This window comes from Periophthalmus magnuspinnatus, chromosome 18 (genome assembly GCF_009829125.3).
Source record: "Periophthalmus magnuspinnatus isolate fPerMag1 chromosome 18, fPerMag1.2.pri, whole genome shotgun sequence".
NCBI lineage: Eukaryota > Metazoa > Chordata > Actinopteri > Gobiiformes > Gobiidae > Periophthalmus > Periophthalmus magnuspinnatus.
In genome coordinates, this window is record NC_047143.1 from 3620800 (window position 1) to 3639177 (window position 18378).

General features: G+C 40.3%; 1 protein-coding gene across 1 annotated transcript in view; it reads right to left on the reverse strand.

Moving 5' to 3' along the window:
- LOC117386281 (uncharacterized) overlaps window positions 1-7920 on the reverse strand; it is a 28557-nt gene extending 20637 nt beyond the window's left edge. Inside the window, exons 1-10 of the mRNA XM_055229192.1 lie at window positions 7831-7920; window positions 4856-5084; window positions 4232-4266; window positions 3397-3516; window positions 3285-3306; window positions 2539-2576; window positions 1547-1613; window positions 1345-1391; window positions 1189-1246; window positions 583-662 (exon numbers count right to left, since the gene is read on the reverse strand). Of these exons, the coding sequence (XP_055085167.1) occupies window positions 583-662; window positions 1189-1246; window positions 1345-1391; window positions 1547-1613; window positions 2539-2576; window positions 3285-3306; window positions 3397-3516; window positions 4232-4266; window positions 4856-5075 (687 nt within the window). The 5' untranslated portion in view covers window positions 5076-5084; window positions 7831-7920. The remainder of the gene's footprint in view (window positions 1-582; window positions 663-1188; window positions 1247-1344; window positions 1392-1546; window positions 1614-2538; window positions 2577-3284; window positions 3307-3396; window positions 3517-4231; window positions 4267-4855; window positions 5085-7830) is intronic.
- Between the last annotated feature and the right edge of the window lie 10458 nt (window positions 7921-18378).

Below are 18378 nucleotides of genomic sequence, written 5' to 3' on the forward strand. Positions count from 1 at the left end.
GAGCACCCGATGGAGAGTATAGAGCTCGTCCAGTGTTCCACAACAGGGAAGAAGACCACACTGCTCCTGAATCTGACATTCGCTTATCGGTCAAGTTCTCCTCTCCAGTGCCCTGAAATAGACCTCACTGGGGAGGCTGAGGAGTGTGATTCCCCTGTGACTGGAACACACCCTCAGGTCCCTCTTCTGATACAAAGGGACCCCCGCTCTGGTCTGACCATCCAGAGGCTCTACTCGGGCTCTTCTTCCTTCTCGGGAATGAGATCTTCAAAGTATTTCACCGTCCAATAACATCCCCAGTCGAGATCAACAGCTCTCCACCCACACGGTAAACAGTGTTGGTGAAGCACTGAACTTCACCCCCAGAAACACCAGAAACACCAGAAACACGAGTCTGACAGCAGCAGTTACAGAGGGAAAGGCGATGGTTTTTCAATAGAAAGTGAATAGGAGCCAGAATCTGTGCAGCCAGAAGCACGCCCATGATCACTTTCCTTTAGAACGTGGCGGCTAGCAGGTTAGCTACGTCCATTTATATAAACAGTCTATCCTATGCACAAATACTTGATTTTAAACTTTTACCTGTGTTTTGTTTGGATCAAATGCGTTCGGTGAAGTTCTGGGTTTAAAACTAAAGGTCGATGCTGCTGGTGCTCCAAATACTGTAAAAATAAAGGTTATTAAGGGTTAGTTCACACATTTGGTCCTGGTTTAGTCCTGATATAGACTTGGTTTGGTCCTGTTCTAGTCCTGGTTCAGTTTCAGGTTTAGTTCCAGTTTAGACCCAATTTAAATGTGTTTTTGTTTATGATTTTCACTTAATAACATCTTCTATAATGTCTATACGTAATAAAATATGTAAATGGACATGAAATATGAAAAGTGCATTTAGTCATTTTTTGGTGTGGGGTCTGTAACCTGCTTGTCTCCATGGAGATGTTATTACTTTTACCTGAAATGTCCCACAGTATAAAAGTCTGTGTCTTATCCTTGTTCTGATGCAGCTCCAGATCATTCTAAAGATTTTCACGAAAGGTTCATTTCTGTCCTGTCAGTGGGACTTTTTTAGTATCGATACCTGCTCAAATGAGTATCTAGTTTCGATACTAGTTGTAGTATTGATTAGTATCTGTTTTTCGACGGTTTAATGCTATACTACGGAACATTCCAGTCAAAGAAGTCTCTTACTTGGCTTGTTTTCCTTTTTGACGACTTCGGTGGCTGCTTTTGATTGAGACCCAAACATCTGTTCAAAATAAAAACAAAACACATTTAAATGATTAGATGGCATTAAGTCATTTAAAATTGTTGTGTTTTAGTTGCAAGAAAATTATAATTTCTTACGTCCGTGTTCGTAGATGGAGGACTAGACGTTTGTGGAGTTTTTGTTTCTGCAAAGTAAAAAAAACAACAACCAAAAAAACCCAAATAAATAAATGACAACACGCTTCAAAACAAACAGATCAATTGAAAGATAAAGAGGTTTAATGCCTTACTGTGGAACATTCCAGGCAAAGAAAAGGGAGAAAAGGATATTTTTACTCACCAAACAATCGGCTAAATGATGACGCATCAAATGAGTTGGAAATGCTTGACAGCTGTCCCTGAAGAGCCTAAATAAATAAAAATAACATGAACATGAGCTCTTTTAATGAGTGAAGCTGCTGAAGCGCAAACGACAGATTTATATGTTTTTTTTTTTTTCTAATTATTACTTAGTTTGGAGGAACACATTTCATTTTCTTCATAGCTTTTGTGTATATTGTCTCTGTGCACAACGGCGCCCCCAGCCTCACTGTTAGCGTCACTACTTCCTGTCCAGTTTTGTCTCTATGAGGTTTTTGCAGAATCAAGCTAACATGAATAAATGTTTAAAGCTCAGCAAGTGGACAGGGAGCTGCGGGTGGGTTAGGGGTCAGGGGTCAGAGGTCAGAGGTTGGGAGTTAGGGGCACACAGTGGACAGGGAGCTGCAGTTGGACGTCACTGACAAACACTACACAAATAAAATAAATACTTCATCAGAGACATGTTTGTGTGTCAATGCTAATGCTAACACCGCGACCTGAAGTATTCTACATTTAAAAACAAGCGGGTAGTCTATTTTTCTTCTTTTTTTAAATTATTTTTTTAATTAATATGAATTTGAATAGGTTTATTTTCTATTTTATGCTTCTAAGTTAGCATAAGTTTTGAGACACAGGTTTTGGATGCGTTTTAGCCGTTAGCATGACGGTTGCTGGCTAAATGTTATGGCACCATCTCTGTGTGTCGTATCTGCTGCCTCTGTCCAACCAGGAAGTAAATTAAATGATAAACTTCACCGAAATAAAAATAAATAAACAAATAAATAAATAAAAATAAATAAATAAATAAATAAATAAATAAATAAATAAATAAATAAATAAATAAATAAATAAATAAATAAATAGATAAAACTAGGGACACTTTTTTTTTCTTTTTCTTTTTTTTTTTCTTTTTTTTTGATCAAATAAGCAGCCTAACCACGTGTACTTAAACTTGAATTATACTGTATTTACCTCGGCTTCTTTGCTTGTCATCACACCAAGTAATTGTCCTGAGGAAAAAAACAAAAACGATTTTACTCATACACAAATGTTTATGTTTGTACACTATTGAGACATTTTTTTATTTTTATTATTCTTTCCTACATTAATTATTTTACATGTTACTGTATGACTATTCCGTTTGAGTATGTGTGGTTTAGTTTTGGAACATCAGATATTAATCGATACTAAAACTGAAAATTATGATATTGTCTAAAAAAAAAAGGTTTAAAATGATCGTCAAATCTGAAATGTTTGTATCGTGGCAACACTTGTGCGTTTACAATACCAATATTTCAAACTAGATTTCAATTCTAAGAAAAGGCTTCTATATAAATCCTGTGTTTTCTTCAGTAGTACGTGGACTGATATACTTAGGTAATTCTAAAACTATTACTGAAAAGGTCCTATATGAGTTTCTCCACATAAACATCATTGTCGTTCAGTAATTAAACGCCTGCAGTTGAATGAACGAAAGATGCACTTGTCTAATCTCATACTGTTGAGACAAAACCAGGATCAAACTCTTAGAAAACTCTTAGAAAAGTCATTATGTGTCACATGTTGTACTTTGTGTACTTTGTGTACTTTTATGTTGTTGTAATATATTCATTTTCTTACTATATTGATTATTGCTGCTCTAATGCTGTGGAACATTCCAGGCAAAGCAATAGCGTCGCCATGGAGACAGGCAATCAACATTAACAAAAACTACTCACTGAAAATGAAGTCGTCAGGCCCCTGGTGGTGAACAGGAGGAACAGCAGGAGGAGCATAGGTGAATTTGGGTATGAAAGTGTTGAAGATAATTTGCTGTGTGCGGTTGGGGACCTGGGTCGGGGTCACTTTTGGGGTGCATCCATTTATCCCCTGGTGAGTTCTCAGGCCGTGGTACGTCGTAACTTTAGACCAGCCGCAGTGGCACGTCTGCATGGTCTTTACATCTGACATCTTTAAAACCAAATGCAAAAAAATATATATGTAAATTATCATCAGGAAATCACAACATTTAAAGAGGTTGTAGTCTAGGGCTGCAAAAAATCTAAATCAATTAGGTTCTGTGCACAATAGCGCCCCCAACCTCACTGTTAGCGTCACCACTTCCTGTCCAGTTTTATCTCTATGAGGTTTTTGCAGAGGCCTACGGGTCGAGTACTCAGGGAGTACCCAGCCTTCGTGACCGGGGACTCCATTGGTCGACTGGGGGACGATGTCTCTCTGGCCTGGGAACACCTTGGGGTCCCACCGGAGGAGCTGGAGGACATGTCTGGGGTGAGGGAAGTCTGGGAGTCCCTGCTTAGACTGCTGCCCCCGCGACCCGGCCCCGGATAAGAGGATTAAAATGGATGGATGAATTTAAATGGGTTTATTTTGTATTTTATGCATGGAAGTTAAGTCAGCATGAGCTTTGAGACACACTGAGCTTTTGGACACGTTTTGGCCAATATAACTTTCGCTCGGTGACAGTTATGGATTCATCTGTGTGTGTCACGTCTGCAGCCTGTGTCCAACCAGGAAGAAAATGATAACTTCATCAAAAAATAAAGAAATAAATAAATAAACAGAAAACACTAGGAAAGACTCACTTAAATCTTAAATGATGTTGACTATGTTTTGATCAGATAAACAGTCTGATCAAATGCACTTAAACTTTTACTGTATTTACCTCGTCTTCTTTGATCGTCACCACATCATCACGTCCTGAAAAAAAAAGTATTTTATTCAGACACAAACGTTTATATTTGCACCTTTTAGGACATATTCTTTGTTATTCTTTCCTACATTAATTATTTTCTGTACTATTCCATTTGTGTGGTTTAGTTTTGTCAAAAGTAGTAAAATCTGATACTAATCGACACCAAAACTAATATTGAAATTTGATTCTCGTTTGAGCGCAGAACGAAACTGGACCTTTACTGAACAGTTTCATCTTGAGTTTTATAAATGTCAAACTAAACAAATACAAATACAAATACAAAGTGTGAGTGGCTCCTTGATGTAAAGAGCTTTGAGTGTCTTGAAGATAGAAAAGCGCTGTCGAAAAATGTGACTATTTACCATTTTAAATTGTCAATCGCTATGACAACGGCCCAAATTTTTCATCTTTCTGAAACCCATGTATATATATATATTTGTTCAGTAATTAAATGCAAACAAAAAACATGTTGTACTTTGTGTTTTTGTCACATATTCATTTTCTTACTGTATTGATTATTGCTGCTCTAATGCTCTAATGCGGCAAAAGCATCGCCATGGAGACAAGCAATCACCATTAACAAAAACTACTCACTGAAAATGAAGTCGTCAGACCCCTGGTGGTGAACACGAGGAACAGCAGGGGGAGCACAGGTGGATCTGGGTGTGTAACTACTGAAGTTAGTTTGCTGTGTGCGGGTCGGGGTCACTTTTGGGGTGCATCCACTTTTCCCCTGGTGAGTTCTCAGGCCGTGGTACGTCGTAACTTTAGACCAGCCACAGTGGCACGTCTGCATGGTCTTTACATCTGACATCTTTAAAACCTAACACACACAAAATAAAAAACAAAACATAAGTTACTGTCAGGAAATCACAACATTTAAAGAGGTTGTAGTTCAGGGGCTGCAAAAAAATCGCCCGACAACCTCATTGTTAGCGTCACTACTTCCTGTCCAGGTTGTTCTATGAGGTTTTTCCAGAGTCACGCTAAAATGAATAAATATTTAAAGCTCAGGCAGTGGACAGGGAGCTGCGGGTGGGTTAGGGGTCAGAGGTCAGAGGTGTTATGGCTTTCTTGACCTTAAATCCTTATTTGTATTGTTATGATTCAAGTTGATTCAATAAACCAGATTTTTTGATTCAAGTTCTCTGCTGATTTTATATTTTTAAGAAATTCCACAACAGAGGTCAGTGGGTTAGGGTCAGACGGTGGACAGGGGTCAGAGGTTACGACAAGGAGCTGCAGGTGGACGTCACTGACAAAAACTACACCAATTAAATAAATACTTCACCAGAGACACTTCTTTGTTTAGAAAGAGACATGTTTGTGTATCAATGCTAACGCTAATGCTAATTTTGAGGTACAGTAAATATTAAAACAACATCACATAGTCCACTTTTTTATACAATCTATGGTCCATGCACAAATACAACTTCGAAATGAGTAAATGAGAAGACGAAGCAACGATAACACGGTTCAAAGCTGTGAAAAGTCCATTTTGCAGAATCCATAATAAATAATAAATATCCAAATAATGGCAAAACATTTGAACACTCCTGTACCGCAGCTTAGGGATTAGCAAACTCAGAATTCAGAAGACGTAAAGGTCAGAAGAAGTGCTGCCGTTGTGTCATTGGGCCCTCATCTTAGCGACCTTGGCGACCCGCCTCACGGCAAGAACGCGTCATCTATTCACGGTATTGTTTTAAAGCAAAATATAAACCCCAAACCAAGACCAACCCAAGAAAACGAGACGAAAACCAGCTTTTTGTCCGTTTTACTTTCAAAGAACTGAAAAAAGAACATTTAAATATAACATATTACGATTTTTTTTGTGCTTTTTCCAGCTCTATAGTATCACGGAACATGTAAGCAAAGCAAGGAATAGCGTCGCCATGGAGACAAAGAGTGGAGCGGTGGAGGTTTTATGTTACAATCATAAATGACCGTCATGATTGGGTCTATAATCCACCGTTATTTGAGACATAATCATAGAGTTGAGTATTTCATAAACATTGTCAAGTAAATCCTCACTGTATGTGTAATGTATGTGTGACCAGTGTCCAGTGCTGCCCTCTAGTGTTCAAATGTGGAAACAGTGACCTCATGAGACCTCATTCAAATCAGTGAGGGCAGGGCAGACAAACAAATACCAGGTGATTATAACGATAACGACCTGCCCATGACGTCTGCAGATCGTCACGAGGAAGTTTGATTCTAAAGTGAATAAAAGAGATTCTAAAACGGATAATAAAGTTTGTTCTGATCAAATATTTGCAAAAAGCGTTGAAAGAGAGTTGTGTGTTGTGTGTTGTGTGTTGTGCGTTGTGTGTTGTGTGTTGTGTGTTGTGTGTTGTGGTGATCCAAACATATAAAGACTATTTAAAGGTGGTCTGTGGAGCTTTTCTGGCGCAGATTCTGTGAATGTGTTGTGGTTTTGTCAGTGGTGGAACTGCATTTTTGAACATTGCTGAAAAGTAAAAGTGTTTTGTTTAATTGTCTAATTGTTTAATTGAGAGTTGCTAAAATGTCTGAGGGTTTATTTTTAGCACATTCATAATTAGAATAAAAACTATTGGGAAAAAAAGATTGATTAAATTGTTTCTTTTGGACAAAATCCAGCTCAAAAATACTTTTACTTTTTACTCTTAAAATACATTTTTAATAGGTGATTTAATACTTTTACTTAAGTATTACTTTTTTTTATTGTGTTTTGTTTTTTCATGGGATAATTTTACTTTTATTTATTTTATTTTATTTTATTTTATTTTATTTTATTTTATTTTATTTTATTTTATTTTATTTTATTTTATTTTATTTTATTTTATTTTATTTTATTTTATTTTATTTATTTTTTTGCTCCAGCATGTTTTGAATTTACCCCAGTATGACATTCAAACTAAAAAAACAACCAGGTCTCAAGTTAGAGTGATATCTGTGGAGAGGCGAGTCAGTTCAAGTTACATGCTTTTCAGCTTTATTTTTATTTTATTTATTTTTTATTTTTCCATAGAAACATATGCCATACATCAATCAATAAAAGCTACAAACACTGAACACAACACTGCAGGGCTTTTTCTGCAGGTTTTGCAAAGTTAAATCTGTGGACTGGACAAAAAGTTGTAGGAGGAAGGAAAAGATTGTTTTATATTTACATTTTTTATGTTCTTGCCTATAAAAATGTGCAGTAGTTACGAGCAGAAATGTGATTTAAACTCAGCCAGGAGGTAATAAAAGTTTATACCTCTGTGTGGAACATGGGTTTTGGTCATAAACACTGTAGCCAAACATGTTTCATTCATTAAAAAAAAACGTGTTACCAGTTTATAGCTTTGTGAAGTCAAATTATTCCACACCTCTGTTAGTTTTATGAAGTTTTAAACTCGAAAATAGCTGAAATTATCTTGTGAGCTGCAAAGAACACATGATTTTTTCGTAACAAGGCGAAATTTGCACGAAGCGGGTGAACTTTTACGCACACTTTACGCACACTTTACGCACGGGTAGCCTGGAGCATTCACTCTCTAAAACGTATTAAGGAACATTGAGTCTGTTTGGGCAGCTCTTACCTGCTCGTGGCTCCTGTCCTCTGTCTCCTCTGTGTCTCCTTTGTCTCCTGTGTGTCTCCTCTGCGTCTGCGTCCTCCTCCGCGCGTTCTGTCAGGGTTATTCTCTCTGATAAGTTTCACTTTCGTTTCGGGTGAAGCGATTCTTTTACAGCCGTATATTGATGTGGGTTTAACTGTGATTGAGACATCGAGGAAGTTTCTGAAGAATTCTCTAGTAGTAGAATGTAGAGAAATACTGGCTCTATTCAGACGTGGTTAGTAAAACTTCTAAAGTCCAAATACAGTGAAGACTTTGTACTTCGAGGCAAAGCGAGGCAGGTTTATTTATACAGCACAGATGGTACAGAGAGTAATTCAAAGTGTTTTACGGAATAAGAAAGACATTAAAATCACAATACAACAAATCAACACTTAAATAGTCATTATAAAATTAACATTAAAACAGAAGAGGTCGAATAAAACTCTTTCAGTCACATGCACAGATAAACAGAACTGTTTTGAGTCTGGATTTAAACATTGTCAAAGTCGAGGCCTGAGTCACATCTTCACGAAGAATGTTCCAGGTTTTAGCTGCAGAAAAATGAAACACTGATTCAACATGTTTAGTTCTGGTTTAGTCTTGGTTTAGACCTGATTTATTCCTGGTTTTGTCTTGATTTAGTCCATGCTTAGTCCTTGTTTAGTCTTGGTTTAAACCTGGTTTAGTTATGGTTTAGTCCTGGGTTAGACTTGGTTTAGTTCTGGGTAAGACCTGGTTTAGTCCTGATTTAGTCCATGTTTAGTCGCTGATTTAGCCCTGGTTTAGTCCTGGTTTAGTCCTGGTTTAGCGCTGGTTTAGTCCTGGTTTAGTCCTGGTTTAGTCCCAGTTTAGTCCCTGATTTAGTCCTGGTTTAGTCCTGGTTTAGTCCTGGTTTAGTCCTGGTTTAGTCCCGGTTTAGTCCCTGGTTTAGTCCTGGTTTAGCCCTGGTTTAGTCCTTGGTTTAGTCCTGCTTTAGTCCTGGTTTAGTCCTGGTTTAGTCCTGGTTTAGTCCTGATTTAGTCCTGGTTTAGTCCTGGTTTAGTCCTGGTTTAGTCCTGGTTTAGTCCTGATTTGGTCCTGGTTTAGTCCTAGTTTAGCCCTGGTTTAGTCCTGATTTGGTCCTGGTTTAGTCCTAGTTTAGCCCTGGTTTAGTCCTGATTTGGTCCTGGTTTAGTCCTAGTTTAGCCCTGGTTTAGTCCTGGTTTAGTCCTGGTTTAGTCCTGATTTAGTCTTGCTTTAGTTAGTTTGTGTTTCTGTTTTTTTGTCTTGTTGCACTTGGATGATCTCAGATTTCACTTTCATTTCAGGTAAAAGTTCTTGACACATTATTAAACCGGTTTATAATTTTATTCTGTCAAACAAACAAAAGATATACATTTTATTGCCACAGTAGGTTTTATAGCCTGCACTTATTCATCGATGGGCAGTGATTATACAGTTTTATGTAGCACTCAAACGCATTTATTTATTTGGATTATGAAAACTGCTTGTCTCCATGGAAACAGATAAGTTTAAAGATGCTGTACTGTAGGGCTGGTGTTCCCTCCTCAAAAACAGACCTGGAGTTGTGTTTTGCTTCATTCACACATGTTTAAGTCGCACTTTATTATTAGTCTGTAACATCTCCAAAGCTCAAAACGCTCTGTTCCACCTTGTGATGTCATCAAGTTTTAGTTTCCAAGTTAACAGCTCCTTTTACCTTTAGTTCAGTAGAGATTGGGCAATTCCAGAGCTGAAATGATCCAAATGATTCTAGAAATGAAGGTGTGTGGAGTTTAAAAACACAGTGGAGCACTTCCTGTATCACCACACGATGACATCACAAGGTGGAACAGAGTGTTTTCAGTTTGAGAGATGAAGAACTCAGCCGAAATCTACAGGGTTTGTGCGTTAAACATGTGAGAATGAAACAAAACACAACTCCAGGTCTGTTTGTGATGAGGAAACATTAGAACATAGATCAGAGAATAGAGTAAAATGGGCTCTTTAATGTCATACTGTGGAACATTTCAGGCAAAGCAATGGTAAAGACGTTTGTGCGCCTTTTAAATGTGTAAAATTTGAGTTTTGTTGTGTTTTTCTGCAGCACTTTTACACCGTCAAGTCACTCAAAGTGTTTTACATCAAGGAACCACACACACACACACACACATTCATACACCAGTGCACACAGACGCTGGGGGTGAGAAGTGTCTTGCCCAAGGACACAACGACAGCATTCATCTGTGGGAGCTGGAATCACACCATCAACCTGTGGGTCAATGGATCTGACCCGCTCTACGAATGATGTTTAAGTCAAGAGCGAGAGTCGACCTGGCAACGTTCAGATCAGTGAATAAAAAACTCACAAAAAACACACAAAAATCAGTGATATATTTTTTTGGACAAATGATTTTGTGAAAAACTTCATCAGTTTATATTTCCAAATAACACAACGACAAACGAGAGAATAACAGAATAATCACTAATGTTACCAAAATGTACATTGGTTTTATTTTATTTATTTATTCATTTAGTTAGCTATTTGTTATATATGTTTTTTATTTATTTATTTAGTTACTCAGTTATTTATTTAGTTCATTATTTATGTTTATTTATTTATATTATTTTATTTATTTATTCATTTAGTTAGCTAGTTATTTAATTCTTTAGTTATATATGCTTTTTAATTTATTTATTTAGTTACTTAGTTATTTATTTAGTTCATTATTTATGTTTATTTATTTATATTATTTTATTTATTTATTCATTTAGTTAGCTAGTTAGTTAGCTATTTATTTATTTAGTTAGCTATATATGTTTTTTATTTATTTGTTTAGTTACTTAGTTATTTATTTAGTTCATTATTTATGTTTATTTATTTATATTATTTTATTTATTTATTCATTTAATTTGTTAATTCATTAGTTAGTTCTATATGGGTTTTTTATTTTATTTAGTGACTTAGTTATTTATTTTGTTATTTATTTATGTTTATTATTATTATTATTATTTTTTATTAGTTTGTTTGACAGGGACATTGCACAAGAAATGTCCTGCACAGAGTAGATTTATCTAAAGGTAATGTCCATGTGTCCCAGGACAGAGACAAAGTGACAGAAGTAACAGCAAAAAACCCACAAATACTAACAACCCATCACCAGCAGAGGGAGCACTTCACCAGGGAACTCCAAATACAAATGTACAAATTAAAATATTACATAGAGATACTATTTAAAGCTCACAAGAGTAACATTTTGTGTAATATAGGACCTTTAAACCACTTCTTACCCCGGGGGGCGAGTTGTACAAAATATTAGCGGAGCTCAGTTGTGGCGTGCAGTTCGATGGTGCTGATCTCAAGCTTTTTCCTTTAAAAAGTAAAAAGTTATCAGGTGAGTCTGCAGTTTCACGTGTGCAGCAGAGTCTCCAGTCCTCGAGTCACCGCACAACTAAACCAGAGGAGCCAGCAGGAGGCGCATGGATCAGGTTTAGTCTGAGGAGATAAGGTTGAATTTAAAATGTCCCAGAATGAGACGCTCCCCGATCAGGTTAGAACAAACGAGCATCTAGAGATCTCATGTGGTCAGAGGGGCAGAGGATGAAGAGGAGAGGAGCAGAGGATGAAGAGGAGAGGAGCAGAGGATGAAGAGGAGAGGAGCAGAGGGAGCAGAGGATGAAGAGGAGAGGGCCAGAGGAGCAGAGGTTGAAGAGGAGAGGAGCAAAGGATGAAGAGAAGAAGGTCAGACGGAGCAGAGGATGAAGAGGAGAAGGTGGGAGGAGCAGAGGATGAAGAAGAGAGGGGCAGATGAATCAGAGGAGGAAGAAGAGAGGGGCAGATGAATCAGAGGATGAAGAGGAGAGGGTCAGACGGAGCAGAGGTTGAAGAGGAGAGGAGCAAAGGATGAAGAGAAGAAGGTCAGACGGAGCAGAGGATGAAGAGGAGAAGGTGGGAGGAGCAGAGGATGAAGAAGAGAGGGGCAGATGAATCAGAGGATGAAGAAGAGAGGGGCAGATGAATCAGAGGATGAAGAGGAGAGGGTCAGACGGAGCAGAGGATGAAGAGGAGAGGAGCAAACGGAGCAGAGGATGAAGAGGAAAGGGTCAAACAGAGCAGAGGATGAAGAGGAGAGGAGCAGAGGATGAAGAGGAGAGGGTCAGACGGAGCAGAGGATGAAGAGGAGAAGGTCAGACAGAGCAGAGGATGAAGAGGAGAGGGTCAGACGGAGCAGAGGACGAAGAGGAGAAGGTCAGAGGATGAAGAGGAGAGGGTCAGACGGAGCAGAGGATGAAGAGGAGAGGGGCAGAGGATGAAGAGGAGAGGGTCAGAGGGAGCAGAGGATTCACTGTGCACTGCTCGGACATTTTGGTAGTTTTCCCGACTTGTGCAAAAACATGAGCGGCAGAACCAAACTACTGGGCAAATAAAACCAGGACACGGACATGTTCAGCACACAGCAGAGCTCAAACTCCAGAAGGTTTAGAATCGTGATCATGTACGCCGACACCAGCAGGACAGACCGCAGCAGTAGCATTCCCAAAATGGCCACCATGGTCACGAAAGCTCTGCGTTTCAATTGGTCGACCCGCTTCGAGTCCCCGCCCCCTTTTGTAGGCCCTGGACGAATCAGAACACAGAGAACCGAGACACTACAGAAGGACACTATGAGAACCGATAGAATTGTCACGCCAATAATTGATATTTTATCCGTATTTTCCGTTTTGGGGATGGTTGTGACGCTTACGACTCCAGCGCAGACGAGCCACGCCGCCGCTATGCTAATATCTCTGATCATGACCCCGCCCCTTTTCTTCAAACGCAGGTACGTGACTGGGTGAACCACGGCCAGGTAGCGCTCCACACAGGTGAGAGAGTGAATACACATCTGTCCCGTCACGCCAAAGTCAAACAGATACGATCCGACTCTCGTTATCGCCAGCTCCCCCACCTGGATGCCGAGGGAATAGCAGGAGGTGCCGAAGATGGTGATTATCTCCATGGCGACGATGTTGAAGGTGAAGATGTCGGTGTGGCTGAACGGAGGCTGTTTTTTCTGTTTCTGTCTGTATCCAACGTAGAGGACGCTGAGGAAGAGCGGGAGGAGGAGGAGGTAGCAAGACAGCCAGGCGCGGAGAATGTCCGTGAGGCGTTTGTCCAGACAGATGTCCTCCGAAAGAAACGACGAGTTCGGGGAGCGATCCATCGAGACGACTGGAAACAGCGGACGGAAACAATGACTCAAAACCATTAAAGCGGCCATATTACGCTGTTTTCTGATCTGTTCTAATGTTGTTTCCTCATCGAAAACAGACCCGGAGTTGCGTTTTGTTCGAGTTCTTCTTCTCTCAAACTGAAAACGCTCTGTTCCACCTTGTGATGTCATCATGTGGTGATACAGGAAGTGCTTCACCGTGTGTGTTACTCCACACACCTTCATTTCTAGAATAATTTGGATCATTTCAAACCCGGGAATTTTTCTTCGCCACTTATCTCTTCGGAACTAAACGTAAAAGAAGCTGAAAACTACCACTTTATGACATCACAAGGTGGAACAGAGCGTTTTGAAGGTTGAAGATGCAGACAGATGGAAACAAAACACAGCTCCAGCTTCGTTTTTGAGGAGGTAACGACATTTTGACATGGTTTAAAGCCAAAGATTTGACCTTAAAAGCACAATTAGGTAACTTTAGCGAGTTGTTTTTTTTCTATATGATCACATGCAAAAAGACTTAGCGTTGCCAAATATATTGAAAAAGAAACCGCAATAGGTGAAAAAAATCCATGTTTAATCATCACAGAGACTTACGAAAGTGTTTAAGAAGCTAAAAAGTTAGTTAGTTTTGACGCCTTCAGTGAGAATCTACAACGTAAAATCATCACAGAAATAAATAAAAAAAGCGCGTCCAAACTTTTGACTCATCGTGTGTGCGTCGATAAATTAACCAAACAAAGGGACGAGGCTGAACCAAAGCGGATCTGGTGGCTTTTCTACTAAATCTATTCTAGTACATAGCTTTACATGAACAAAAAATTGTAATTAATACATAAATATCTCCATTTTACAGTTGACTTTAGCGCGAGGAACACGTTTTACGACGGTTTATGCGTGTCTTCAACCTCACCTGTTTGTCTTCGTCTGTTCGCCTTGTTGTGATTCAAGAAGTTTACCACGACTGAGGAAATAAAACTGATTTTGTAAGCGCCAATTTGTCATTAAAATAAAAAAATATGAACCTACTCAGACCCAACTCACCGACCCGAGCTGAAGTCCGTCCTGTTTTGGCACGAGGAGCGTTATCGTGACTGGCTCAACGCTGCGGGATTTTCCATGATTCGTCGAAACACGTTAGGCAAATGTTTGTAGAGGCGCAGAGCTCGGGTCAGGGATGGAGCTGATGGAGGGATCATTTGTCTGCTCTCAACGGCGAAAGTTCATGCGAGGAGACAGGGATTATTTCTGAAAAGTTATCCAAAAATACAATATTGGACGAATGGTTTGTGAATCAGCCTCAAGAAGAGTTCGAGACCTGATTAATAGTGAACGAATAAAGCAAATAATAAGGCGATATTCAGGCATAACTACTTAATTAAGAGGTTAAACTTAAACCTGTTCTGCAAAATGGACTTTTCAGAGCTTTTAATCATGCTGTAGTTGTTTCCTCTTTAATATTTACTCACCTGAAGTTGTTTTTGGACTGATTCGTGCACGTTTGAGCGATCTTCAATCATCTTCGCTTATTTATTTACCGATCAATCCCTGCGTTCTCTAATTTTATATTTGCCAGTGTCGCGTTGTCGTTTTGGTACAAATGAAAAAAAACAAAACAAAAACAGATCTGCTCCTCGCTAGTAACTATATCGTAGACACAAGCGCAACACGTCTTCTTTAATAAACTTTAAATCCACTCTTTGTTCGTCATGAATTCCTGTAGAGAAGGTTTCAACTGTGGTCGTCTGAACTTTTCGCGATCCAGTTCTCCGGTTCTCCTCACACCCAGACGCCATTTTACATTTGATCGAACTGGCTGGGCGCTCCCTTAGAGGTAGGGTGAGGAGCTCGGGCACACGGGAGGAGCACGGAGTAGACCTGCTGCTCCTACACGTCGAGAGGAGCAATTGAGGTGGCTTGGGTATCTGTTCAGGATGCCTCTTGGACGCTGGGACATGCACGGAACACGCTGGAGGGACTATGTCTCTCGTCTGCCGCTCCGACCACCTACAAAGTCCTCCATAACCTGGTCCTTCTGAACAACTCCGACCACCTACAAAGTCCTCCTTAACCTGGTCCTTCTGTACAACTCCGACCACCTACAAAGTCCTCCATAACCAGGTCCTTCTGTACAACTCTGTCCACCTACAAAGTCCTCCATAACCTGGTCCTTCTGTACAACTCCGACCACCTACAAAGTCCTCCTTAACCTGGTCCTTCTGTACAACTCCGACCACCTACAAAGTCCTCCATAACCAGGTCCTTCTGTACAACTCTGTCCACCTACAAAGTCCTCCATAACCTGGTCCTTCTGTACAACTCCGACCACCTACAAAGTCCTCCTTAACCTGGTCCTTCTGTACCTCTCCGACCCCCTACAAAGTCCTCCATAACCAGGTCCTTCTGTACAACTCCGACCACCTACAAAGTCCTCCATAACCTGATCCTTCTGTACCTCTCTGACCACCTATAAAATCCTCCATAAACAGGTCCCTCTGTACCTCTCCGACCACCTACAAAGTCCTCCATAACCACTCTTTACCCCTTTGACCTCCTTCAGCCCCATCGCCCTCAAACCGCCTCACTTCAGCTGACTCAAACCTCTCCACTCCAAAAACACTGGACCTGGGCCGACGGAGCCTTTGCCAAAGCAGCCCCCAATCCCCTAGAACTTTCTCCTCCTCCACATTAGAAACTCAGTCACTAAACTTCTTAAAAAAAACAAAACAGCTCAAAGCTCATTCAGCAGTTAATTAATTAATTTAAAGTAGAAATAGAGACAGATTATAGCAGTGCATAAAAGTGTTATAATGCTGATCAAATGTTTTTGTATCTTATAAAATCTGAAGAAAGGAAAGGAACGGTGAAGTTGTTTATGGGTTTATTATTTCACAGTTTCCAGATGCAGTAAATTAAAGACAATCAGTCATAAATCCAAGCGACAACCTACTTAAGGTAAAGTTTACTTTAATAATCCACCATGAGGGCAATTAATTCTCTGCATTTGACCCATCGTTCAACCTGTGCCACTGGTGCAACGACCTGCCTAGACCCAGACACAGGGAGAACGAGGCCAAACCTTCTTCTCCCGGTTCGTACTTGAAGGGGAGACCGACGGGAATAACAGGTGCCACAGTGAGGCGCTAGTGGCAAAAAACTGTCACTGCGACTTTAGGCGAGACACTTCACCCACGTTGCCTGTGTTTATTTATTTATTTAACCTTTATTTAACCAGGAAAGTCCCATTGAGATTTAAAAAAAAAACAACTCTTTTTCAAGGGAGCAGCAAATAAAAAATACAGTTAGATAATTACAAAGAGACAAGATAACAGGAAAAGACAAAGAGATTATGAAAAACAAGTGTACGTTGTGGAGTCAGCCTCGAGACCTCTGAGTTTAAATTTAGTCAAGGAAATCAACTCAAGTTCCAGTCTTTCTGCATAAGGTGACACTTGGACAAAAGCCTTTTTTCCCAGTTCAGTGCGAGTAAACGAAACAGAGAGCAGCACATGATCTTGAGAACGAAGAGAATAAGAATCAGCCCTTGTAGGTCGGCAGTCGTCCAAGCATCGCCTTATAAATGAAAGTGACCAACGACTCCTCCTTCGAATGGCCGGGAACCTTCTTTTTAAGAGGTTTGTCGCTCAACCACTGTGCCACCTTAAGCCCTGGCACCATCCACACAACCGCAACGCTTTGGGGAGCTTTCCTGCTCTTTGGAGGAACAGAAGAGGTAGAACTAAACTACTGGGGAACGTGAAGCAGTTAGCAGATGCCGACAATATGCAAGAATATTTGGGACTTAAAAGGTTCAGGATGTACAGCAGATACGACACAATGAGCAATATAAACCTCAAGATTAACACTGACGCTATTGCTATCATGGTCGTGAAGGCTCTTCGTTTCGATTGGTCGATACGCCGACAGTCCCTGCCTCCTTCCCCCGGTCCAGGACGAATCAGAACGTACAGGACTGAGATGTTACAGAAGACGACGACAGACACGATACAAAACGTGGTAATGAACACGCAGATCATCAGGAAATCTTCCAGTCTGTCGTCAGTAAGACTCGAACATGCGATCCCCACGCTGAGCAGCCAAACCACGACGATGCTGACGTTTCTAATGACGACCCCGCCCCTTTTCTTCAAACGCAGGTACACGATTGGGTGAACCACGGCCAGGTAGCGTTCGACACAGGTGAGAGTGTGGATTAACATTTGCCCGATGATACCGACGCAGTACAAGATCATTCCAGTTTTCGGAAGCAGAGGCGCCTTTCGTCCGAAGAAATACACAAAAACACCGAGCGTGGTGAACATCTCCATGGCGACGATGTGATAGGTGAGTATGTCGGTGTGGCTGTTTTTTCTTTGGGCGTAACCGACGTAAATGACGCAGAGGAAGAGGGGCAGGAGCACGAGGTACATGACCATCCAACTGAAGACGATGTTGAAGACCGAAGGGTAAACACAAAACGGCACTGCGGCCACGGAGGAGGCGTTTGAGGAGCTGAGCATGGTGGAGACTACAGGAAAATAAAACAGCGACACAGTGGATTAGCGACACAGCCTGGTACGTTTTTAGATTAGTTAGTTAGTATTACTTCTGCTAACACGTTAACTAAGCCAGAACATCTTCCTAACTCCAACCTTAACCATGTTTCCTCGTCACAAACAGACCTGGAGTTGTGTTTTGTTTCACTCACACATGTTTAACACACCAACCCTGTATAGTTTAGGCTTTTAGGTTCTTCTCTCAAACTGAAAACACGCTGTTCCACCTTGTGATGTCATCATGTGGTAATACAGGAAGTGCTCCACACCTTCACTAGAATCATTTCAGCTCTGGAGTTGACAATTTCTACTGAACTAAAGGTAAAAGGAGCTGTTAACTTCCACTTCATGACATCACAAGGTGGAACAGAGCATTTTGAGCTTTGGAGATGTTACAGACTAATAATAGAGTTACTCAAACATGTGTGAATGAAACAAAACACAACTCCAGGTCTGTTTTTGAGGAGGAAACGACATTATAACATGGATTCTAGCCATAACCTGTTAACTAACTTAAAAAAAAAAACCCTGAACCTAAACTTCATCACTTCATCACATCACTTTTTAGATGTAACAGAGCTTCAGGCAGAGTAGTGCCTCTAGCTAGCTAGACATCAGCAGCAAAGTATCAGGGGTATTTGATATGTTAGTGCCATAAGAACCATCTTGCCTCCTGTTTTAGTTGTTCTGTAGTCCTGGTTTAGTCCTGCTTTAGTCCTGGTTTAGTCCTGGTTTAGCCCTGGTTTAGTCCTGGTTTAGTCCTGGTTTAGTCCTGGTTAAGTCCT